This window comes from Platalea leucorodia, assembly GCF_965183815.1.
Source record: "Platalea leucorodia genome assembly, chromosome: 2".
Taxonomy (NCBI): Eukaryota; Metazoa; Chordata; class Aves; order Pelecaniformes; family Threskiornithidae; genus Platalea; species Platalea leucorodia.
In genome coordinates this window covers 130,630,914-130,653,327 of record NC_138824.1, presented here as the reverse complement: position 1 = coordinate 130,653,327, position 22,414 = coordinate 130,630,914, and the positions used below count along the sequence as shown (strand labels likewise).

Sequence of the window (22,414 nt, the reverse complement as noted above, 5' to 3'; positions counted from 1 at the left end):
TGATACAAAAAAATAAAGTCCACACCCCTATAAACAGGCTAATGGGGAACAAATATGCTTAAATATTCTGCCCCTCCCCTCCAGAATCAAAAAATTCTAGACTCTAAAAGCTTTTTATTTTCCAGCTGGGTTGTTGTGCAGGCCTTAAGTCCCCTTTAATGGACTGCCTCAGGAAGCAACCAGGAATGTGGGACAAGAAATAATCAGAAGACCAAAGTGGAGTTGAGGAATGAGGTGAAGCTCCATGCTAGGTGGTTGATTTCAGAGTCAGTTTCACTTTGCCCTGCAATCATCTCCACATCAAAAAGCTGACTGAAGGTGCTATTAATAGTTCCGGCATTGTATCCCTAACCTGAAGCTCTTGGTGCTAAAGATCCTGCCGTGCTCAGTTATCTTCTAGACAGGTCCAGGAAGTGAGAATGGGAAGGTCGATACCCACCCAGTGTGTACCCTTGGCTTTACCTGCATGAATGCAAAGATATGAGACAGTCTGGTTTTACAAATTGGTATGTAAAGATATAAGACTGTCTGGTTCTACAAATTGGTATGTAAAGCTGAGGGAAGACCAGGTGGCTCAGCAGCATATAGCCTCTAGCCTAGTCACTGCCGAAAATCAGGCCTCCTAAAATCTGTGTCACGTTTTACTGTGGTTTTGGTCTACAGTTGCTCTCAACATTCATTTTAGTTCTCATGTTTTGATTTAATGAAGAGTTCAAGTTTCAAAAATCAAGTGGGAAGCTGAACTGGGAATACACTTGACAGTGAGTTGGGAAGATGTTACCACGATCAACGCCCTCTTTCCACCTGCAAGACAGCAAGGTGTCTGTTTCAAATATCTTCTCTTGATGTCAACACTGAAACCACGCAGGATGAACACAGGTTGTTAACGCTGTGACCAGTGGCAACTATTTCATTTCTGCGTAGGACAGCAACACTACAACACCAAGATTATCCTACAACAGCAAGAAATAAGGGCAAGCTTATTGTGTTTAGACTGGGGAAGCAACTCTAATTTGTCAAGAAGAGGACCATAAAAATAACTGCAGATTTGAAGCAGAAATTAATAAATTTCTATTAAAACCCCCAGAAATTAAAAGACTGATTAACTCACACGTTCAGTGAGTACACTGTCAGTGTAGAATCACACTATCAAAGTGACTAGTGATATGGCTGCTTACTGCATGTTATTCATGCTAATGATTTTTTTCAATGTCGGTGAGGTATTTTCACACTTAAGCATAATTAATCCAAGAGCGCAAAAGAACAGCTAGAAAACATGAACAAATTACAGAAAGGTATGTACTTGTCATGCAGAGACTACTATTGCTGTATTTTGAGCTGTGATTCAATTGCTAAAAACATTATAATCCTATTTTTCTACAGCTTAGTTGAAGAAGTCAAGAGCATCTCTACTAGAAATCAAATTTCTCTGGGTCAAATGTTGTGTTTCTTGTACATACGCTGTTGTGTTAGTAATCCTCAAGCAGAAATTGAATTCTGCTTTTTTTTTTCCCCCGTCTTTTTTTTCCCTGAGGTCAGTAATGAAGTAATAAAAAAGTGAAAGCTTAATGCCACCAAGATAAATAAATATCTTCAAATGTGCCCAGGAAGCATGTGCTCTTGGAGTGGTAAGTGTAGAACTACACTCGTTGGATTTATAAGTATATAATGTGCTATAATATCTATTAGAAAGTAACTAACTCTTGTGACCCAGATTTGTACCACTTAGGGCAGTTTTATGAATGGGAACATGAATCAGATTATATTATGGCTGGATTTGCATTGCTTTCCACTTGTCTATCCAAAATGTCGCAGCTTAACATAAGGGAAGCCCTATTTTGCTTAGACTTTTTTTCTTTTTGCAATAGGTCCCTCAGTCTCTCACGGCTTCACTGTTGACCAAAAGTGTTAACCTGGAAAGAAACAAAATCCCAGCCATCACCAGACAAAATGGATTGCATCACTCTTACACTACGCGTGGTCCTGATGGGTGGGGTGGGCTGCTCTCTGCTCCTGCCACAGCACCTTCGGGCAGCCGGGGCCTCTCAGGCACCACATCCCCTGGTCAACCAGGGTGAGCAGAACTGGGATATGAAGGCAAGAGAATTTTCTCAAGTAATTTCTGGGAAAAAGAAAGATCCTCCACCTCATTTTCAGGACCATACACTAATTTAATTTACTCCTGTTTTGCAAGCCCAACAAGAGCATGGCAGACCATACGCAGGATAGCTTATCAAGAGACAAAAGCCAGAAAGCCTGCAGTTCAGCCAACAGTGGAAATATGCTTCTGTGCCTAATTAGATATCCAGCCAGGGCATCAGTAGATAGAGAAACATCTATGAGTACGTTGTTGATGAACAAGTAAGTGGAGTTTTATGCAGGGATACTGGATTTCTAGTCCATGTTTAGTCCTTCCTATCTCCATTAGGTGGAGAATATATACAGGAAGCTGCCCTCCCATTTTGATTGCAGACCAAGTAAGGAGCTGTCTACATTCCTGGTGGCAAGAAGACATGACTGTTCATCTACGAGTGACAAACAGAATCAGAAAAAGGTGGGAAGGGACTACTGGAGGTCTTCAGCCCAAATACCTACTCACAGCAGGGTTAACACCAAAGCTGCGTCAGGTTGCTCAGGGCCTTGTCCAAGCAAATCCTGTACATCTCCAAGGGTGTTCCTCTCTGGATATGTTAGGAAGAGTGAGGGAGTGTCCCCTGCTTCTACTGAGATGAGCAATAAAAATGAAAACCCGGATCTACACCCTGTCTCTATCAGCTTCATTCGTTCCCTTGCCCTTGTTATTCTTTTCAGGGGAGAAAGATAACCAGCTTGACTGCTTGTGCAGTCAAGATCCCAAGTTCCTAAGCTAGGGGTGACCACTTTGTGATCAAGAGGAGCCACTTGTGCTCCTTTGTAGGAGTTTATAATATCTGTTTAAAATAAAGCCTGAGTTTCTGAATGAAAAAAGTCCATGTACAAAACTAATTTAACAGCTTAAACCACTAGATGGTAGGAGTCTATTTTCTGCAGAAAGACTGTCTGAAGTCAGTTGTTTGAAATATTCTAAGATAATTGCTGGTGGAGTAGAGCCAGAAAACTTTCCAAGATACAAAAGAAAACACTAGAATATTAAACTGTGGTCATGGAGGTGAGAATAAGAGAGAGAAAGCATGAATTCTCTATGGGAATGAAAATTGAAACAGTGTCCCCTATGCTCTACAGAGCTGTCATAAATTTTTCTTAGAGTTGTAGAGATAGTGGATAAAAGGAGTGAATCAGAGGCCACAGAACAAGGGCAAGTTCCTCCTTTAGACTGAAGTGGGGCTTGTTGCAGAATGTGATTGGGGCCCCTGCGAGCCCTATACATCTATGTTACTATAACAGCTTACTGAAAGGCAGTTCAAGATGAACAGGTTCAAGTTATCAATGCCAAAGGGATGCTTTGATAGTTTATGAAGTATATAGCAAGTGGGGAACTCCAGAGATTGTTTCTAGGTTCAGTTTCATTCGTCATCTAGAAGGACATTTAACAGCGCAATAGTGAAACTCATAGCTCTTTCTAAAATGTGAGGAGCAGCAAACACAGTAAACAATTTATAAGAAACATATGAAAGAGTTCCGTCTGAACTGCAGTTCAAAAGAAGCACGTCCCAACTCAGCCCTTTGACTGTCCCAACAGTACATCAAGACAAGACCCGCTGCATACCGTTCCTCCTCACTTCCCTCACCACAAGCCCACATATCTGTAGGAGGAAAGCCCAGGTGTGTTGTGTAGTGATATTTTTTCAGCTAGATACCTAATCTCAGCAATACACGAAACAGGATACTGGGAAATGGAAGGAAACAATGTGCCCTGCGATTCAGAAATATTCAGAGAGACTAGAAACACAGGATGAGATTCAACCCAAAGACATGCAGAGAGCGAGTTTAAAAGATGCAGTTATCTTCTTACCATCAAAAAGCATGCCAGAGATGGGAAGCTCACTGGGAAGCCATGACAGTGAAAAGGTTGTGGAGGTGTAAATCATATAATCATAGAATATGATTTTAAAGATAAACATTTTTTGAAATTAAGTTATTTCAGATTTTTTTTTTGCACTAGATACTCAGAGAATTAGTTTTGTCCAATAATTTAAAAAGACAAAATCCAACCTTGTGATGCACAAGCAAAAGGATCCTGTCAATGAAACACTCAGCAGAGTTGTATGAATAATTCACGTGTAGTACTCCACTGTACTGGGTACAGCCTCTGTGTAGATTCCCGCTTTTTCCCTTTGGATCTGCATTTCAGTGCAGAGGACACATGGCAAAGCAATGCAGCAGAGCTTTTACAAATATCAGTAAAGTTCCAGGCATTTGGGGTTTCTACTTTTTTATGCTTCCACTTGTTTATAGATTTGCTGCAGATCTTGATCTTGCTGTAACATTAGATCATATTTTGTCTGACTACCATTGTACACATTCTGACTGGAAGCTACAGTAGGTGAACTCCAATCTACAAAATAACAATGCAGTACATACGATTTCTGACCACCGTCATCTGGAATACCCCAATTTCTGACCCCCATCAGCCAACACTAACAAGGGGGAGAAAAAGAAAGTACATAGTCTTTAGGCCATCTTCTCTGATGAGCCCTAGTAAATCTGTTCCTGCCTATTCCAAATCATTAGATTTGGATCAAATCTTAGATCAAATGTCCTGAGTATCTGCACACTAATGAAACAGAGCATCCCCAGGTTCTTCACCCCAGAGCGCTTCTGAGATTCTACAGATGCAAACTCAGGTAGCCCTGAGGAACGGAATGTAATGCTGCAACACTGATTTTTTTTTTTGCCTTAGGAAGCATATGAGCTCCTGAGCTGCCCTAGAGCCTCACCCTCCAGTCGCAAATGGTTCTTTCCCATTTCATGTCTATGTAGGCCTTGCCTATGTTGTCCTGTCACAAGGGAGAAGTTAGCCATGGGTCCATCTGCCCCACTGCTACATCGCAGACTGAAGAAGGCACAGAACTGTACAAATGAAGACTGAAATGGATACATTCCACTAGTGCAAACTCAAGGTATGGGGTGTAGACAAGGAAACCTTATATTGGTGCTGCAATGGAAGTCATTCAAATGTAGGGGAAAGGTGGGCATAAAAATCTGAGACTTAGCACTGTACACTGAGAAAGAGCACTTTAAACAGGATGAAACTGGAATGAATTTAAGATATAACTACTCTGAATGACACTAACATTTGAATTATTTGTACTGATATAAGTACACTTACACTTATACACTTTACATAAGTAAACTTCATGTGCTACGTAAAATTTAAAGCTTAGTATTTTAACCATTTGTTCTCAAATTTCTCTTGCCTGTGTTCAAACTTCTTGGGATAGATTTTGGTTTTCCAAGATGTATGGCTAGATAATCACAGAACTCACCGAAAGATTTAGATGCAAGGGACTTCAGGAGGTCAAACTTCTTGGGATAGATTTTGGTTTTCCAAGATGTATGGCTAGATAATCACAGAACTCACCGAAAGATTTAGATGCAAGGGACTTCAGGAGGTCCATAGTCCCAACCCCTGCTCACAGCAGGGCTGACTCCAGAGGTAGATAAGTTGCTCACGGCTGTGTCCTGGCACGTCTGGAACATCTCCAAGGGTGGAGATCCCCCAGCTTCTCTAGGCAACCTGGCAAAGTCCTTTCTTTAGCCTTCCTTGGGGAGGAGGAGTAAGAGAGCAGGAGGAATGCAGCCTTACAGCAAGTGGAGGAATAATGCCACCTGTATTTTATGGGGAGGGGTGTAACAGCTGTGTTTGGGTGGGAGTAACATCCTTGATGAATGGCAAAAGAGACACAAAAAAAGCAAGTTCTTTCATATTTGTGTCCCTCAGGAAGGAAGCTAAAAGTCCCATGAGGTCTTCCTACATAGAAAGAGAATCCTTCTGGCTCGGTTCCTCTCCCAGGATTTTTTTATCGAAAAGCAGGCGCCTTCCGTTGATGCTGAGGTTACTAAAAGAAAAACCAGTAATTCCGCCAGATAAAGTGGCATGGCTACCGCTCTGTGGCATGCTGTCACAGCTTGGAGAACAAAATGGGCCACTGCCGCAGCGTACAGATGGAGTTCCCAAATACCTGCTGCAAGGGTGGCTCAGTGGTTTTGGCCACGTTACCAGGGGGAGAAGCGGACCGAGCAGTCTCGAAGGCAGCGTCGGGGCTGTTTTCGTCTCTAGAAGAAAGCGGGGTTACAAGTGCGCCTGGGGGGGCCGGGGCAGAGGCGGGGCCCGGGCCCGGGCAGGCCGCCCCGCCGAGCGCCCCGGGGCAGCCCCCTCAGGGCAGCCCCCGCAGAGCCGCCCGGGGCCGGCGGCGGCGGCGGCGCAAGAGCGGGGACGGTGGCGAGGCCTCCCCAGGAGGTGGCAATCGGGAGCCTCTTACGGGGACTGGAGCAAAGGTGGAGGGAGGCTCCCAGGAAAAAGGTGGCTGCCTTTAAGGTGGGTTTATTTGCCTGCCAGATGGGAAGTCTGTGACCAGCCCCTTTAAAACAGGTAAAAGCAGTAAGGCTTCTCCACCCACTTGCCTTGATCTTTCATCATAACTGTGGGCCAGGCAGGGAGGTTGTGCAATGTGTGCGCTCCAGTCAGGAGGCTGCGGGAGAGGTTCATGCACTGCGAGCAGGAGCCCAGGCTCGGAGGCCTGAGCCGGGAGAGCAGGCAGGGGCTGGGAGCCAGCCCCCCTCTACAGCCAGCATGGAGCTGAGGACCTGGAGCAGCGGGATCAAGCTCTCCCTCCGGCTCCTTCTCTTCTGGGCTCTCCTTCCTCCCGAGGTGCCTGGGAAAGAAGGTAAGCGTGGGACCTGCTGGTCCCTCTGCCTGGAGGGTTGGGCTTGGGCGGGCGGCCAGAGAAGGACCTCTCTAAGGGGCAGGGAACAGGGCATGGCCAACACCTGTGGGGCCCCAGGGACACCACAGCCCGCCCGGAGGGACTGGAGAGGGACTGGGGTGTCTGGGGAGGGCAGGTGGGTCTGGGGGGATGAGGGCCAGGATCGCACGCCATCCAACCCCTGGTGGCTCAGTGAACTGAGCCCAGGTATGTTCCCCCACTCCCTCTCCACCGCCTCCCAGTTGAAGCACAAACGCCTCGGCATATCCAGTGATCCAAGAGAATTCTGCCTTGTGTTTGCCTTAAACACAAGCGTTGCAGATAACAAGTTTAAACACAAACTCAGAAAGTTTCTCCCCCCCCTCCCGCCAACACCCCCGCAGTTTCCTCAGGAAGCCCTCTTGGGAGTTAACCCTTGTGAGCAAGAGGACAGTCATTTTTTTGGAGGCTTGGAAGGTGAGACAGTCTCTTTCATCTACCCCAGTCTTGGAAGGTAGAGCTGGGCTTTACAATATCTTCTTCCACCTCTTCTCTTAAGACTCCCTTGCTTCCCTTCTCTGTTCCACTTCGCCCTTTTATTAGATGTAATGATCTTTTTTCCTTCCATCTTGGCAGTTGCACAGTAGTTATGAAACATCCGGGGAATGAGAATTTTAAGAGAGGTGAGGAAGAGTAAACCTCTGTTCTGTTCCCTACCTCCTCTTGCAGTTAATTCCTGCCAGAGACTTCTGGTCTCTGTTTTGCACAGTGAGAGATGTTGGGGCTTTTCCATCCCAAGGACAGCCCTCTCCTTTGCTGCTCCAGGCTCTCAATCGAGAGGACTTAGTCATAACTGGCAGTTCAGCCATGGGCTCATCTCAGACTCTGTGAGTGCTGAGCGCTCTTTTAAAGCGTTCTTGACAAGCACGTTTGTATTAAGGATCCAGCTACATGGATGCAACTAGCAGATGTTGTGGAGAAGGCCAAAGTAGGCGAGAAGTAATACAAGTAGCGCCGTGCGGGCTCTGGTTTTCCTAAGTATGTGACCAGTAGTTGGCAGTAACGCTCGGGGACTTCTCTGCCAGCTTCTCCCCTATCGGAACCATCTCATTTGGGCTGTGTCTGTGACCCACTCTTCCTTAACGTGTCTATCTGGGAGCAGCTCATTTCCCTGGCGTCCTCTCTTATCTGAAGTCTGTCTTCTCTTTGGAGAGAACTCCTGCCATGTGGCTGGACAGCCACGTGAGAGTCCTAGCAGTGAGGCTGTGGACCAAAGAGCCCCAGAGTACTCGTATTCCCTGTGCTTTTGTAGTCTTGCTGAGTCATTCTTCCTTTCCTTGGAGCACACCTGTTGTGGGTTTCACGGGTTTCACTTTGAGAGGAACTTCTTGAGAATGGACTTCGCCCCCTCCAGCGGCACTCGGCAGCTGAAGGATCCGCTGCTGGCGGTGCAGCAGCATGGCACACGGGCTGTGCCAGGCTCCCATCCCAGCCGCTTCTGAGTTCCTTTTCCTTTGCTCTGCTAGGACTTGCCATGCAGCCCCTCTCGCTTCCACATCGCTGCGTCAGGCCTGAAGTGCGTGGGATAGGTATTAGCTGGGTGATGGTCTTGGAAGGACAGGCTACCTCACCTTGAGAGTTTTTGGAGCCAACACCACAAGAACAGTATCTCAAATAGAGAGACTGAGAGCAGAAGGGAAGTGAGTGAGGAGCCTTGTCTGGACAGGGAGTCTGTGGCTAGGAAGGTTTTGCCATATGACCATGCTGTGAACACCGCGAACTTGCAAAACCTGGATTCCTGCTTTTCCCTTCTCCCAATCCTGAGCCGGTGTTTCAGAGGTGAGAACAGCAGTGCAATCCCTCTTATCTCCAGTTCTGGGCCCACAGCCTGCTTCCTCATTCCACAGGACTCTTGCTCATCTGCACTTTACGCTCTATTACTTGTAGTTGGCAGGCAGTATTTGTAAAGCAGTCAGATGAGGGGGAGGAAATCTGGTTATTTAAATGTCATTTAAATATTTCCCCCCTCCTACCTTTCACCCCCAAATTCTTTTCGGAGATGTTTAGAAGTGACCCCTCTGTATACACCCACAGGAATCTAAAAGGGAATCCAAGGAATTTTTCCTGTTTCCTATGTTTCCAAGCTGGGGCTGCGATAGGTGCACCAAAACCAGTAGTCTGTTCTGGCAGCACCGGCAGACCCAAAGGCAGGCATGAAGCCGCACATCCAGCAGTACGACTTATTCCAACTCCTCTCCCTGTTTGCCTGTGAAGTGATCCGTTTTAAATTTCTCTTCAGACCAAGACTTGAGGGCAAACTCTGATCACATTTTCAAATTTCTTTGAGGGCTAAGAATGAACAAACCGCTGAATTTCTCCATTGTCACATGACTCCAGGAGCCAAGGCTTAACAACACAGCCGTGCAGTGCAGGTCTGCAAGAGGCGGCAATGCTGTGCCTGGGAGCTGTTATTCTCTTCCTGTCATGGCTAAAACACTTGTGGGGGGAGAGAGTGAAACGATTTCAAGGCCACCATCAGATGGTGGACAGCCTGGGTCAGAGGTAGAGGGTTCAGCAGTTGGAGGAACTGATGCATCTCATGGCTTTTGGGTACTGTGACCATGGAAAGTCCCTTCTACAATTTCACACTGCCTCTGTACTTTCCCACAGTGTTTCAAGCACCGAATACTACCTCTAGGCGACAATGATTGATCTTTTGTGTTGGTAATTTAGTTGATTGCCTGCCTCTTCATCCATTTTGTCTGCTGCCTTCCTATTCCAAGGAAAGATGTGTTCAGCTGCTAATGCTGGGTTCCCATTTCAATAGGCTTCAGCCTCCTGCTCCCATCTTGGGGCAGCTTTAGGAAGTGGAAAAATTTGTCAGGGCTGCATTTTTTGGATATGTGTGGGTATTACTTGAGAGGAGCGTGGAAGGGGAGGGGGTCTTATATGCGAGGAAAATCTTTTAACTCCTGACTAGCTGCACTGTTTTGTATCTTCCCATCCCTCCTCTAGCTGTGCTTTTTGAAGGTAAAAGGTCACAAAGGATCTGGGGCTGAGAGGGGAAGTGCAGGCTTTGCCTTCTGTGACGAAAGGAGGATGAAGCCAGTCCACAGGCTGTATGAGTTGGGTCACTGATTTTTTTTTTTCCCTCCCCTTCTTCTGGTGTTCAGTGGATCTACTCGACACAAGCACCGCGCAGGGTGAACTCGGCTGGCTTCCAGACCCTCCAGAAGTAGGGGTGAGTACGCATGTTCAAGGAAGGGGAGCCACTGGGAGTACTAAATGATGGAAAAGCATAATGCAAGTTGAAATTTCACCCTGCCTCCCAAAATCAGGCTTCTTCAGCTCCACCCTCTCGCGGACATTGTATGCTTTGTGACTCTCCTTTGCAGCCCCTTCACCTCTGCAGCCTCACCCGTTAGCCAGCTGTTTGAGGACTGATGCCCCATTGACTTCCAGTAGCTCATCTGATGCCTATTGACTTCCAGTAGCTATCAATGATTAAACATGTCCTTGAAATATATTGTTTCCACGAAGTAATAAAACTTCATGGAGAAAAAAGAAAAAATCAAATCATCACGCTGTTTTTCATCCTAACATGTTGCAAATGCATCTTATGTCTCCTTTTCCGGGCAAATAGCCATGGCAGAAGTATTTCTGTCTCCAAGTCTCTTAAAGAATTTAGAATCTTTGTCTGTTCAAGGCTGTTCCGTCTTTTTTTCTCTTGAGTGCTAAACAGTCACAGATTTTTTAAATCAGCAGCTGACTGAAGAAATAACTGTTAACTCATGGGGCAGCAATCCGGCCTGCTGGGTGGGCTGCAAGGTTCCAGGACTCTACACCCAGCCCTAATGCTGTGGTTGGCCCACACAGCTGATGATGAGAGAGGCATTTCCCTTTGTTTCATGACTAAAATTGAGTTGATGGAAGTGCTTCAAAATCTTTTCCTGGAACCACTGCAAAAGTGGACCCAAAAAGACAGCTGAGCTCTCAGCTATTTTTGTACAAGTACAGCTATTTTGCATCAAGTACAGTTGAGCAGTCCCTCTGGCGTCACGACCTACGTTATTGAAGATGGTTTCCTTTGTAACAGCAGGACTGTGGGAGTGGTGAAAGGAAGGCACAAAGAAAAGGGAATTCAGGGGCTAGGTTGGAGGAGTTAGAAGGACATTACGCTAATACATAGTTCCAGTTCCTCATCCACGCTCTTATCTTTCTAGCAAGCCCCAACCTCTCCTATGGAGGAAGAGTCCCTTGCTGCTTATAAAATAGACCTGGGTTCAGCCTGTTCCTAACTCATTTTCATAACTTTCTTCTGTAATGCGCTGTGGCTGGTTTAAATTCACCCCAGCCTCCTCCTACTCCTGGTAGTCTTGCTGGGTGAACTGGAGCCAGACAGTGAGGTTCTCCTGTACTGGCATAACTGCATTTGTTCCATTAGTACAACTGTTTTGGTTATTATTATTATTATTATACCCTAACTCAAAACAGGTGCCCTAGTGAGACATACATGTAGATCATGTTTTGCCTATTGTTCCCTTTGTTGTCCCCATCAACTGTCTGTGTGGTAATTTTAACTCAATACTAGGCTCCAGGCATGTTCAGGATGAAGTCTGCCTCTTGAAGAGATTGGAAAAAAACACTGAAAAGCGCATTCTAAAAATAATCTGGTAGGAAGAAGACAAAACCTTTGTTACAGAACATCTGATTTTTGCACAGTAGGTTCACAGCAGTGCTAGGAGTTGGCATACCCTTCTGCTTGTGCTACATCTGCTTTTTATAATATGTACATTTAAAATATAGTAGTTGTACCTGGGAATTGTAGAAGGTGCTGGAAGACATGACCTGAGAGCAATCTAAACTAATAGATCAGGGTACTGATGACTGATAAACTAACAAAGGATGAAGAACAGATTCATTGACTTCTGATGAGCAACTCTTTTGCAGGGATTTGTCTAATGACGTCATTTCCCAATAACTGTTAGGCGGAAGGCTGACAAATTGCCTCAAGCAAAAAGGGAACAATGGGCAATTCTCTTGGAATCACAACTTTGAACAACTGTTTCTGAAACTATTCTTCCAAAATGAAGAAGTAAATACGTTCGAAAGAGAACTGAGATTAATTCAGAACATTTTTTGACACAAAAGAGCTAAGGTTAATACTGAATAGTCAGACTAGCTTGATTAGTAACAGGCTGGAAACACCTGAACTGTATTGCATACAGAGTTGAAGGGTGTATTTCATGTAACACTGCTACTTGTACCTAACCTCAGATGCCAGAGATCTCCCATCTGTGAGCTGGATTTGTGTCAATATGCTTATGACACAGAGGAGGAATTTGCTGTGAGGAATTTTCATGCTTTATATGGACAAGGTCTCCGAGGCATAGCTCAGAAGAGGCTGGATAATACTGTGGAGGCAGAATTACACCTTTGTTCTCTCCTCGCTTTTACCCACTGACAACAGATGAGGTGGCTTGCCATGTGTGATTGTTCCATGGTCAGACTTGGTCTGTATCCAGTAGAGACAATGCTTCTGTTAACACATGCTCAGCTTAAGAACACCAAGCTGTGTACCAGGCCGTTTTGGACAGCATGGGTCATTTTTCTGGACTCTTAGAGTACATTAACTGGCAGTGAAATCTTGCCTAAGCTTAAAGGTAGTCTTTAAGTGAAAGTGTCTGTACTTTAAGTAAGGTGTCTGTAGAAGTTTGTTTGCTAAAAGGTTTGTGCTAGCTTGCTTTGTAATAGCTGTTTAGAAAGGGTTTCATTCATTTTAAGCTACTATTGGAAACTAGACCCTTAAAAAGGCAGACTGTAGTTCCTATAATCACTTTCTTACCACCCGCCCATCATCTAACAAATCCCTTGATAAATTTTTTGTCCCTGAACTTTTGAGAGAGCAATACCAGTTGGGCACGGAGAGCTGTATTACAGTACAGTGGTAGATTCCCATCCTTCAACATATATTACAGAGCTAATGATGATCACTTTGAAGGTATGAGGAGTCCAGAATTTACTTGCTCTGACATTTCTTTAAGGCTCCCATGCTGCAAAACCAGCCTGGCTACTTGAACTGATTTCAAAAATCACTGAAACTGTCCAAAAAGGGCTTCTCAAATCCTATCATGAACAAATTCAGTTACTGAGTATCATAGCATTGCTTTTTGGCAGCTTGTAAAATAACAGTATAAAAAGTTATTTATCTCTATTTTGCTTTCAAGTATAATTACATCAGCTTTGAACAGATGGTGATGAGGAGTCATGTTATCCTCTTGCATTTTGCTTTTAATAGACAAGGCCCTGAGCAACCCAACCCGGCTTTCAAGTTAGCCTTGCTGTAAGCAGGGGATTGGAGTAGGGACCCAAAGATCCCTTCCTACCTAAATCTTTCTGTGCTTACATGAAAGTTTTGCGTTGTTTGTTCATTCGCATTCTGAGCCTGCGTTTTTAGCCCAGGCACAAAAGGTTCTCCCAGTTTTACCCGATTTAATGTTTTGAGCTCTGTAATATCTATTCCTATGGATTTTCTGTATCAGTTTATGTAGGCTTATGATACAACATATTGGGCAATTCAATATTTGTCTTTAGCTGCTATGATTATTTCACCCCCAGCTTGTGGGCCTATCTTCAAGTTTTCCCTTTTATCCACTATTTCCAATTTCCTTTTTGTGTGTGTGAACAATATTTGCATAATCCAGTCATACTTTCCTAAGTATATATGACTACTTAAATTCCTAGCTGTTGGTACTGTAGGATGCTGTATACTGGGCCTCTCAATATGACCTTCTGTCTCTATGCTGTTGAATGGATTGTAAATTAAACACACTTTATTCTTTTTTAGCTGGTATGTTTTCTCGGGAGGCATGCTTTCACCAGTTCTACAGCTGACTGCTTGTAAAAGGGTCCTTTTTCACAGTAACTTTGTTTTTAAATTGGCTATCTGTTATTTCAGAAATCCCATGAACTCTACTGCTGCCACTAATTGCCAAATCGTATCATATTTATTACATATTAAAGGTTCAGCAGTGCTCAGTTCTCAACTGGTAACTGGTTTAAGGAGCTTATTTTTCCCAAATGATATTCCTGCATGGATCGTAGTATTATTGAAGTTTTCAGATGATTTTTTTGGTCTCTTTTCTAGGCTGCAATTGTTCTCAGTCTCCTATATATGTTGAGGTGGACGACATCATTTTTTCTGCCTATTCCATACTCTTGCTTGCTTCCACACATACTTCAAAGTGTTGCTATCAGTTTCAAACTTTCTACCAGGTCTCCCAGTGTGCACGGCACCTGATCTGCTCAACTTTTCCAAAGTCTACCTTCACACAGATTAAGGATGTGCATTTAATCCCAGTGACCTAATGTATCCTGGAGGCTATTCATAAATAGCCACTAACTGCAACTATTGTGGCTCCAAAAACGCTTGAAAAACTTTGGAAATTATGTAATTCCTGTGCAGTTCTGCACCCCGTGTTTCACAGGAGCTCTGGTTATGAACATAGCAGCTGCCAAAGCCATGTGAATGCAATATGAGTAAGCCAGTGCTCAGATTTTTTTTTTTTTGTTGCTGTTTTTCCTATTAAATCCCAGGCACAGTACAAATTCTACGCTGCTCAATTATTTTCTTTAGGTAATAGACTAGATCAAGTACCTGTGATCTGCCAGCAACTTCTGTATCGCTGACCTCGGCATAATGTTTACGTGCCTTCAGGTTCTAGCAAGGCGAGGTAGTGTTCCACAGGACTAAGAGGTCCCAAATGTTAATAACAGCTGATGGCTGGTTTCTGTTTCCACCGCTTCTGCTCAGACAGATAGGCCTGGTCATGAAAGAAATAATGTTGTGGGCCACACAGCCCTCAACCTGCAAGTTATTCCAGCACGGCACTCCTTTTTCATTAAACCGTGGCCGTTCACTTTTAATCAGGCTTCTTTGTATCTTGCTTAGATAGTCTTACTTGCAGTGAGTCTCAACCAGTCAGCTTTTTGTAGCATCCAAAGGTGGTGTGAAAAATAACCATCAGAAATGCTATTGCGTGCATCTCTTCCCACAGCTGTTGACAGTGCATGTCCTTTAAGATCGAACTCAAAGCTCTATCATCACCTCTGAGCCTCGAATCGAGTAGCAGTATATACCTCAGTTTAAGTATATCAGGCACAGGGGATTAGCTCTTCCAAGTGAACAGGATTTGTATAGAAGTAAAGGACAAATGCCTAGTAAAGTCAACAACTAACTGGAAATAGGAACAGTTCTGGCTTCAGGGTCATATCCTGACATGCCCCGCTGCTGTTGATATGCAGACTGGTGGACATACTTGTTGATGATATTCTGTCAAGTGAAAAATAGTTATTTTGTGTGGATTTGGGAGTGAAGGAAAAAAAAAAATGTTACGCGTATCCAGATATCCTTTACTTTACTCAGAGGGGTGAGAGGGGGGAGTAAAAAGAGTGAGATGAGAGGAAGTAAAGTGTAAATTAATAACTGTACCGTAGGCCAGATTGCATGAGCCACCAACCTGGGATGAAGTTACGGCCACAGACCCAAGTAGCAATCTCAGCTGGTGCACTCAGTGTTGTGACCTGAAGGGCAGAAAAGACCACGTTCTGAGCCAAAACGAAGATGCTGTACAACCACGACATGCATCACCATGGCTGCTCAGGGACTACAGTCATGACAGCACTGTTGCCTAGCAGCTTCAGGAAGGTGATTCACCCTTTTATAGCAGTCGAATGAGAGTGGACAAGGTTCACTGAACTTCCTCATGTCAACACAAAAGCACCACAAGTCAGCTGGAACTTTGAGATGAGTCTGCCTATAGCACGGTCCTCCAAGAAGACTAACAGGCTATTTAAAGTAAAAACCAAAACGACTTTTATTATATTACCAACCAAAATACTGGTGAGTTTGCAGGCAGGAAGGTTAGAAAGGAAAGGCTTTATATCTTTTGTTGCCTGCTGTGTCCTTGCTGGATAGACCTATGCTTTGAAGTGTGATTCTTACCATCTCAGAAGCAGAATTGCAGAAAAATGTGTCTGTTCCTTCTGATTTCTTGGAATGTTATTTCCATTGCTTCTAAGGCCTAGTTCCTGGCTTCCCTATGCTTGACCTGGAGCCTGCCAGCTCCTCACTGTGACTTTCATGCTGCCATCTCCTGCAGCTTCTTTTCTCCAGGCAGGTTTGATCATCTCAAAGAAAAGGGACAATCACCCTCTCCCTCTGTGGGATTCCACCTGGTCTGTCGCTCATCTTAAAAAGGAACCTATGCACACAGAACAAATATTGCCCATTGCCATCAGACTCATTTCCCAGGTTCTCTGTAAATACTGGAAGTATACATGACACACCATACAAAACCATAACTCACACCATACAAAGCCCTTTTCCTTGGGGAAAAAAAAAAATCACTTCCATTTACAATGGGTCCTATGCAATGTATAATGTAGCGCAAAAATAACATGAGAGCTAACGTTTGCTTTATTGGTAATAGGACTTCACCCATGAATTCTGAACCGTTAAGATGCACCATCTGATTTTCCACTCCTGTCCTTTTTGTAGTTATTGATATTGTTAGCGGGTGTTAGCAAAATACATATATATAAAACAAGTGTTCCAAAATATCTAGGTGAAATGTTGGACTAGAGTATCGTTATTCCTTACCTGGTAGCATCTGTTGTGACCAGAACTGTTTTCATGCAAGACTTGACTTAAATGTGACCAGACAGTTCAGAGAATGAGCAGACAGCAGAACCTGGGTTTGATAAACAGGTTCTGTAATCAATACGCTGGAGCTCTGTGGCTCACATGAGCACCTTATCTTCCCATAAGAACCTGAGTACAAATTAAATCGGAAGGAGATGGGTGGGATGGAGACCTGTGTGCTAGTGCCCTAAAGGACAAGTAATTACGTAATGCAGTTGCTCCTCCCTGAAAATAATCAATGGATCATTGCGGAGAAAAAATATATCATCCCACCCAGAAAGATACCGTAGACACGTAAACATCACTTCTGTGTTCAGTTGTGTCCAAGACTCCATGCTGATGTGATGAAATCAAACTTCCCTGACCATTGCCAAAAGATCAAAGAAATAAAAGCAGCTTCTTTGCTGTCCTCAGATCTAAAGTTATAGGACTCATGAAGTTAAGTGTCTAGGTGTCACCACACTTCTTTCGTCATCATCATCTAAATTGTCTTCCACACCAGCAAAAGAACTTGCAAGAGTACTGGGAAACTTTCAGTGAAGGGTCACAGGGACTTGATTCTGGAACACTGTCAGAACACCGCTGTGGTGCTGCTGTTTTCGACTGGCTGGTCTGGCTTTACTGCTGACAGATTCTTGTCAGGTGTATGAAGAGAAGAGAAGGAGAGAAGAAGAGAAGCTGTTCATCCTATCACGGCAGGGATCCGCAAGATATCTCTAGTGTCACAGTCTTTCCTCTGAGGCACCGTGCTAAGAATGTAGTACAGTTGAACCTGTAATGTACAACTGCCTTCAACTCTGAATCTATTCCAGGAAGGTTTTTTTGGTGACGGTAGCATGCAAATGCTACTATACAGAAGTCAGAGACTCCGTAGGCAAATGTGCTGCCAGGGGAAGGAGGTAGAAACCATTCACCGGTGCATGTTCTGCTAGGTGGTTTCAGGCTTGCGACGCCGGTGATGTACTGTTGCTGAAAAGGATTGCTGTTTTGGGGCTCTGTGATTTTTCTTCAGGAAGAGATTTCATGGATTAAAATAGCACTTGCTAAGCACAGGTACACTGTAGCTGGCTGTACTAACTCAGTTGGTCTTTGCATCTTAGTCCAGCTCTCTAACCCAAAGTTAAACAAGTGTTTAGTTTTCAGTATGTGAACTCTATCTTTTCCAGTGGAGATATGCAGCTTAGTTTAGTAACTTTAAGCCTACTGGCAAGATGCTTGCCTTGTTGTTGCCTTCTGTAAGTCTTTTAAAAGTATCGCTGTGCCTTTCCCCAGGGGCCTGCAGGCCACAGATTGGAAGCCACTGTGCTAAGCTCATGTGAAGGCAAATGAAATATAGGTCACAGCAGGCAAGCTCTTATCTGAAAGGAGGCAGGGCAAGTCCCTGGCAAGCTGGAGATGGAGACAGCATTACTGTTGCGAGCCACAAGCTCTTTTGACTCTAGTCTGAGCCTAAGGATTTGCCATACTGTCACAGTCTGCTGCCTCTGTCACCGGTAGCCTACCTCATTATTAGCGGGGATGACATTTGTATTCGTCATCATAAAAAGTTTGTTGTTTTTTTTTTTTTCTTGCACATAAAAAAGACTAAAACCAAAAGAGACCACTTTATTGATGCCTGCAGAGCCTGAGGCAGTAGCTCCAAGAAGACATACAAACTGTCCCAGTTTGTTTCCATTTTATACCTTACGGCAGATCCTAAGAAGAGTAGCCCACGGATGGATGGAGGAATCACAGGTTGTCCTAGATAGGCTCCTTGACACAGACCTAACCTAGAGAAGGCTCTTTTGTAGAAAAAGCAGGGTAAGCCTTCCTTCGTAAGCCTTCAAACTGTATAATCAATTCAGAGTCAATCAAGGCAGATATTAAAAGGCATGTTCCTTATCTTATCTTTGGATCTTTACTCACAAGGCAGACCAAACCAATACTGTTCACTACAAATATCTCCTGGCGCCCTTCCAGGTTGTCATTCCAGTCATTCTGAATGGCCTTCATAAAGACAGCTCGTCTCCACCACTGCTTTCTTTATATTAAATCCAACCTAGCAATGGGAGGAAAGTTGCCTTCCTTTTTCCTAAACTTGCAGTGTTTTGAGGTTATTGAGATAGTACTTTTGCTTTGAGGTTTTCATTCACTTAACACTAATTGCTGTGCTGGAATTATTTTGCTCTGTATTATACCACCAGACCAAGACTTTCGAGAACAAACCTCTGGAAGTAAGTGCCTTTGTTCGTATATGGGTTCCTGAGAACCCCTACACCCTTTTGTTCTCAAATGCAGTGGCTACATCCTTAGACTTTTCAGAAAGTCAAGTTACTAATTCACGGCCCTCTCCAGAATGCATTGGCTTTTGTTTTCTTAGCAACTTTTTAAGAATTCTAAAAGGTTTTAGAAGTTTGAAGACTCGTTTAAAGACAGTTGAAACTTAAACTTAAAAAAGAATTTAAATATAAAAGAGTTTAAAAAGAGTTTTAAAGAATAAAATTTAACGAGTTTAAGAACTCTTTAGCTTGCTTAGAGCAGAGAATTGGACTAGATGATCTCCAAGAGTCCTTTCCAACCTAAGTCTTTCTGTGATTCTGAATCTCATGAGGAAGTTTTCTGTAGCATCATAAAATCACAGTTCACTCACTCCTAAAATGAGGAAGTCTGACTCCTGCTGACCCCCACTTCTCCTAGAAGAATGTTTCCCATCCTGTGGCCAAACTGATGACTGGAGTGAGGATACAGTTCTGGAATGAAATGAGTAGAAAGTTCTATTATCAAAGGAGGTGGATTCAATGTCATTGGCAGACAAACTGGAGAGCCAAGTAATTCATATTGATTGAGCCAGACTTTACCACATATGCTCATTAAGAACATTACATTAAAAATCTGAGGCATACATTTTGATTTTGCAGCAGATTCTTTGAGGATGTGAGACAGTCGCCTAGCAACTTCTGGACTCATCACCCTTTCATTAAGTGTTGTATGTAACAGTTTTCCTCTACTACTTTGAATTTAAAAGCTTCGCTGAATAATGAAAAGAAGTCACAAGCATATTTAACAATAGTTCTGTATTGTTAGCATAAATAATATCCTCATTTTACTTCCTTTACCCATCAGCAGCAGAGTCTAGAAAAACCAAGTCTGACTCCCTTGTTATTTCTTTGCACCACTCTGCATACGAAACTGTGCAATAGTCAGTGCTCAGCATCTTTGCCCTGAAGAGCTCAGTCTGGAAGAAACTGGGCTGATATAAGCTAAGAAATATAGGAGTTTGCAGTTGGATTTTTTTTTTCCAGCAGCAGAGTTTGAAGGAAATTTTTCTGCTAGAGTTTTCCCTCTTGAAAATGAAATTTTGGTCCTGTATCACTTAAGTTTTGAAAATGGTATATTCAGGACGTGCATCACAACAGCTCACGTCTTTTGGTGAGACATGTCTGTGGCATTGCCTTAGGATAAACTGCTAATGGAAACTTGTCTAACTCTCAGCCTTCAAATGCAATTATGCATTTCCCATCAGCTTGGTGGAGGCAGACAGTCATGGAAAAACATTTCTAAAAGCCAGTCCTAACATTGGCAGTTTCTTACGAAAGCTACTTTGCTCTTACTCTCCCTTCTAACTTCTTTTCTTCTATTTCAATATACTTCAGGATGTGTTGTAAATTCAGTTCCGTAGCATTTTCCAAAAGTTTTTCAGTGAAATAGTGCAAGGGGCGATGAAGTGATTGCCTCATCTGGTTGATCAATGGAGACTGATCAGTCTGTTTCTCTTGCTGTCCTAAACGCTTTGACCTCCAGTAAGTGAAATAAGTGTAAATCCTGTGTGGTGCAGGTGTATGCCAGCTGGATCAGATTAAGAGGGTGGGGTAACACTGGAGATTAATTACATGGAGAAAAAGAAAACCAGAAGGGACACATAGATACCATCCACAGAGCTTCCTGGGAGGAGCCTGCTAGTATGCGCTTAGGTAAATGGCTGAAATCAGCCAGATACGAGCTTGGGCTATCAGCAGGGCTGGCTAGCGTAGCGAAAGCACTCTGATGGGTTTCAGAGTGGGGCTGCATGGGAGGTAGGCTCTAAGTCACGGGATAAAAGCAGAGCCTCCTCTGGCGCCCTGTGGGTCCCTATCTTATATTCCTCTAGCAGAGGGATGGTCTGTGGGATGCAAGCGAGGGGAGAGGCTGCAGGGTTGTGCTGTGAGGACAGGAGACGGTGGTGCTGGAGAAATGTGAGTCCCACGCTCAGCCCATGAGACTTGACAAGCCTGGAGTAATATAGAGACTGAGGCCTTGTTTAAATTGCATCTTAACCCGGGGTGTGATTTAAAACCAAGATGCTTAAACTTGTGCCAATACCTATGTGGGCACTTGTTTCAATTTAATTTGATTAAACATTTAAAGCATAATGAGAAAGGCAGTCTGAGCACGGGTGGAAAAAGGATCTAAGTTATTTTCCCTGTGGACAGAACCTCGCTTTCCAAGTTTTCAGTTCTCATGTGCGACTTACTTACTTACTCAAAGTGAATATTCTATGCATTTTGTATCTGACCTGTGGTGAAGAAACAAAACTAGGACCACAAAAAATTCAGCAAAAGTGTATATTAAAATACGTATCAAACCCTGTTGGATTTGTACAAATAGTATCAGTGAGGTCATATAACCAGCTGGGCCCACGTGCTTCTCTCAGCCATTATTTGCCCGAGGAAGAAGCAGAACCTAGTATGAAGTCAGGAAAATCAAGTGAGTTTTAATAGTTAAATTAGGGTTTGCAAAATATCACACTTAAAGAAGCATGAACTCCAAACTAATGAGTGCTTGCTCTAGCACAGTCCTTCTGCAGCTGACCTTCCCATTGTGTCGGGCCATCTTTTCTCTTACCCCGAAGTGCTGTGCATTATTTTCAGGGGCAGATAATAGTCCTGATCTGGTACATCCTACAGTGCTCTTTGAATCAGAGAGAAGTTGCCAATACATGGGAGTAGCGGGTCTTTTTCTCAATCTAAGCTAAGGCAGCGTATGAAAGAAATAGTTTGGAACCAAGGTAGGATGAAGGGGATGCGCAAGGGTCCGTGTACTGTCGTTCCCTTTAATTTGTCGTAAGTCAGATCCTAATTACAGTATCCTCTTTGCTCCCTATGTTAAGAGTTTAGGCAGATATGGGGGTCTAGACCAGATGCAGCTTTTTCTCAGTGTAAAAGAGACCTGTTAGCTAGCCCGGCTTTGAGCCCTGAATGCTATATGGGAACGGATCTTTTAGGCTAGATTCTGTCATATTTGAAGCGAAACTTGTTTCTCACATCTGTCTAACAATGTGTGTTTTCTTCTACCTTGGGAGCAGTGGAGTGAAGTGCAGCAGATGATAAATGGTACCCCGGTCTATATGTACCAGGACTGCAGCGTGCTTTCCGAGGGTGACACTGATCACTGGCTTCGCACCAACTGGATTTATCGGGGTGAGGCAGCCTCCCGCATTTATGTGGAGCTAAAGTTTACTGTGAGGGACTGCAAGAGCTTCAAAGGTGAAGTGGTGACCTGCAAAGAGACCTTCAATCTCTATTACATGGAGTCTGAACAAGATGTCGGGATCCAGTTCCGCCGCCCGCTGTTCATCAAGGTCTGTAGCGCTGGGAGTGAAGACTGAGTCATATCTTTCAGCTTAAACTAGGTGTGTCGTGCTGGCTGGGGGAGGCTAGGAGAACCAGCATCTGGGGAGAGGCACGGATAGTAAGCTTGTCCTTAGAATAAACTTTGCCTGCAGTGCCCTCTGTGATGCTCAGAGCAGTCTTTGCCACAGAAGGCACAGGAGTTTTCAAATGAGATCAGCCCTCCATTCTGCGTAAGCACTTATTTAACTGGACACCACGTAGGTAAGGATTCTAAAGGG

The 22,414-nt window shown here is 44.0% G+C and overlaps 1 protein-coding gene across 1 annotated transcript in view; it reads left to right on the top strand.

Annotated features, from left to right (window-relative positions):
* Positions 1–6,733: 6,733 nt before the first annotated feature.
* Positions 6,734–22,414, top strand: part of EPHA1 (EPH receptor A1) — a gene marked incomplete at both ends in the record, with an annotated part of 35,492 nt that continues 19,811 nt past the window's right edge. Inside the window, 3 exons of the mRNA XM_082337843.1 lie at positions 6,734–6,827; positions 10,019–10,086; positions 21,869–22,144. Of these exons, the coding sequence (XP_082193969.1) occupies positions 6,734–6,827; positions 10,019–10,086; positions 21,869–22,144 (438 nt within the window). The remainder of the gene's footprint in view (positions 6,828–10,018; positions 10,087–21,868; positions 22,145–22,414) is intronic.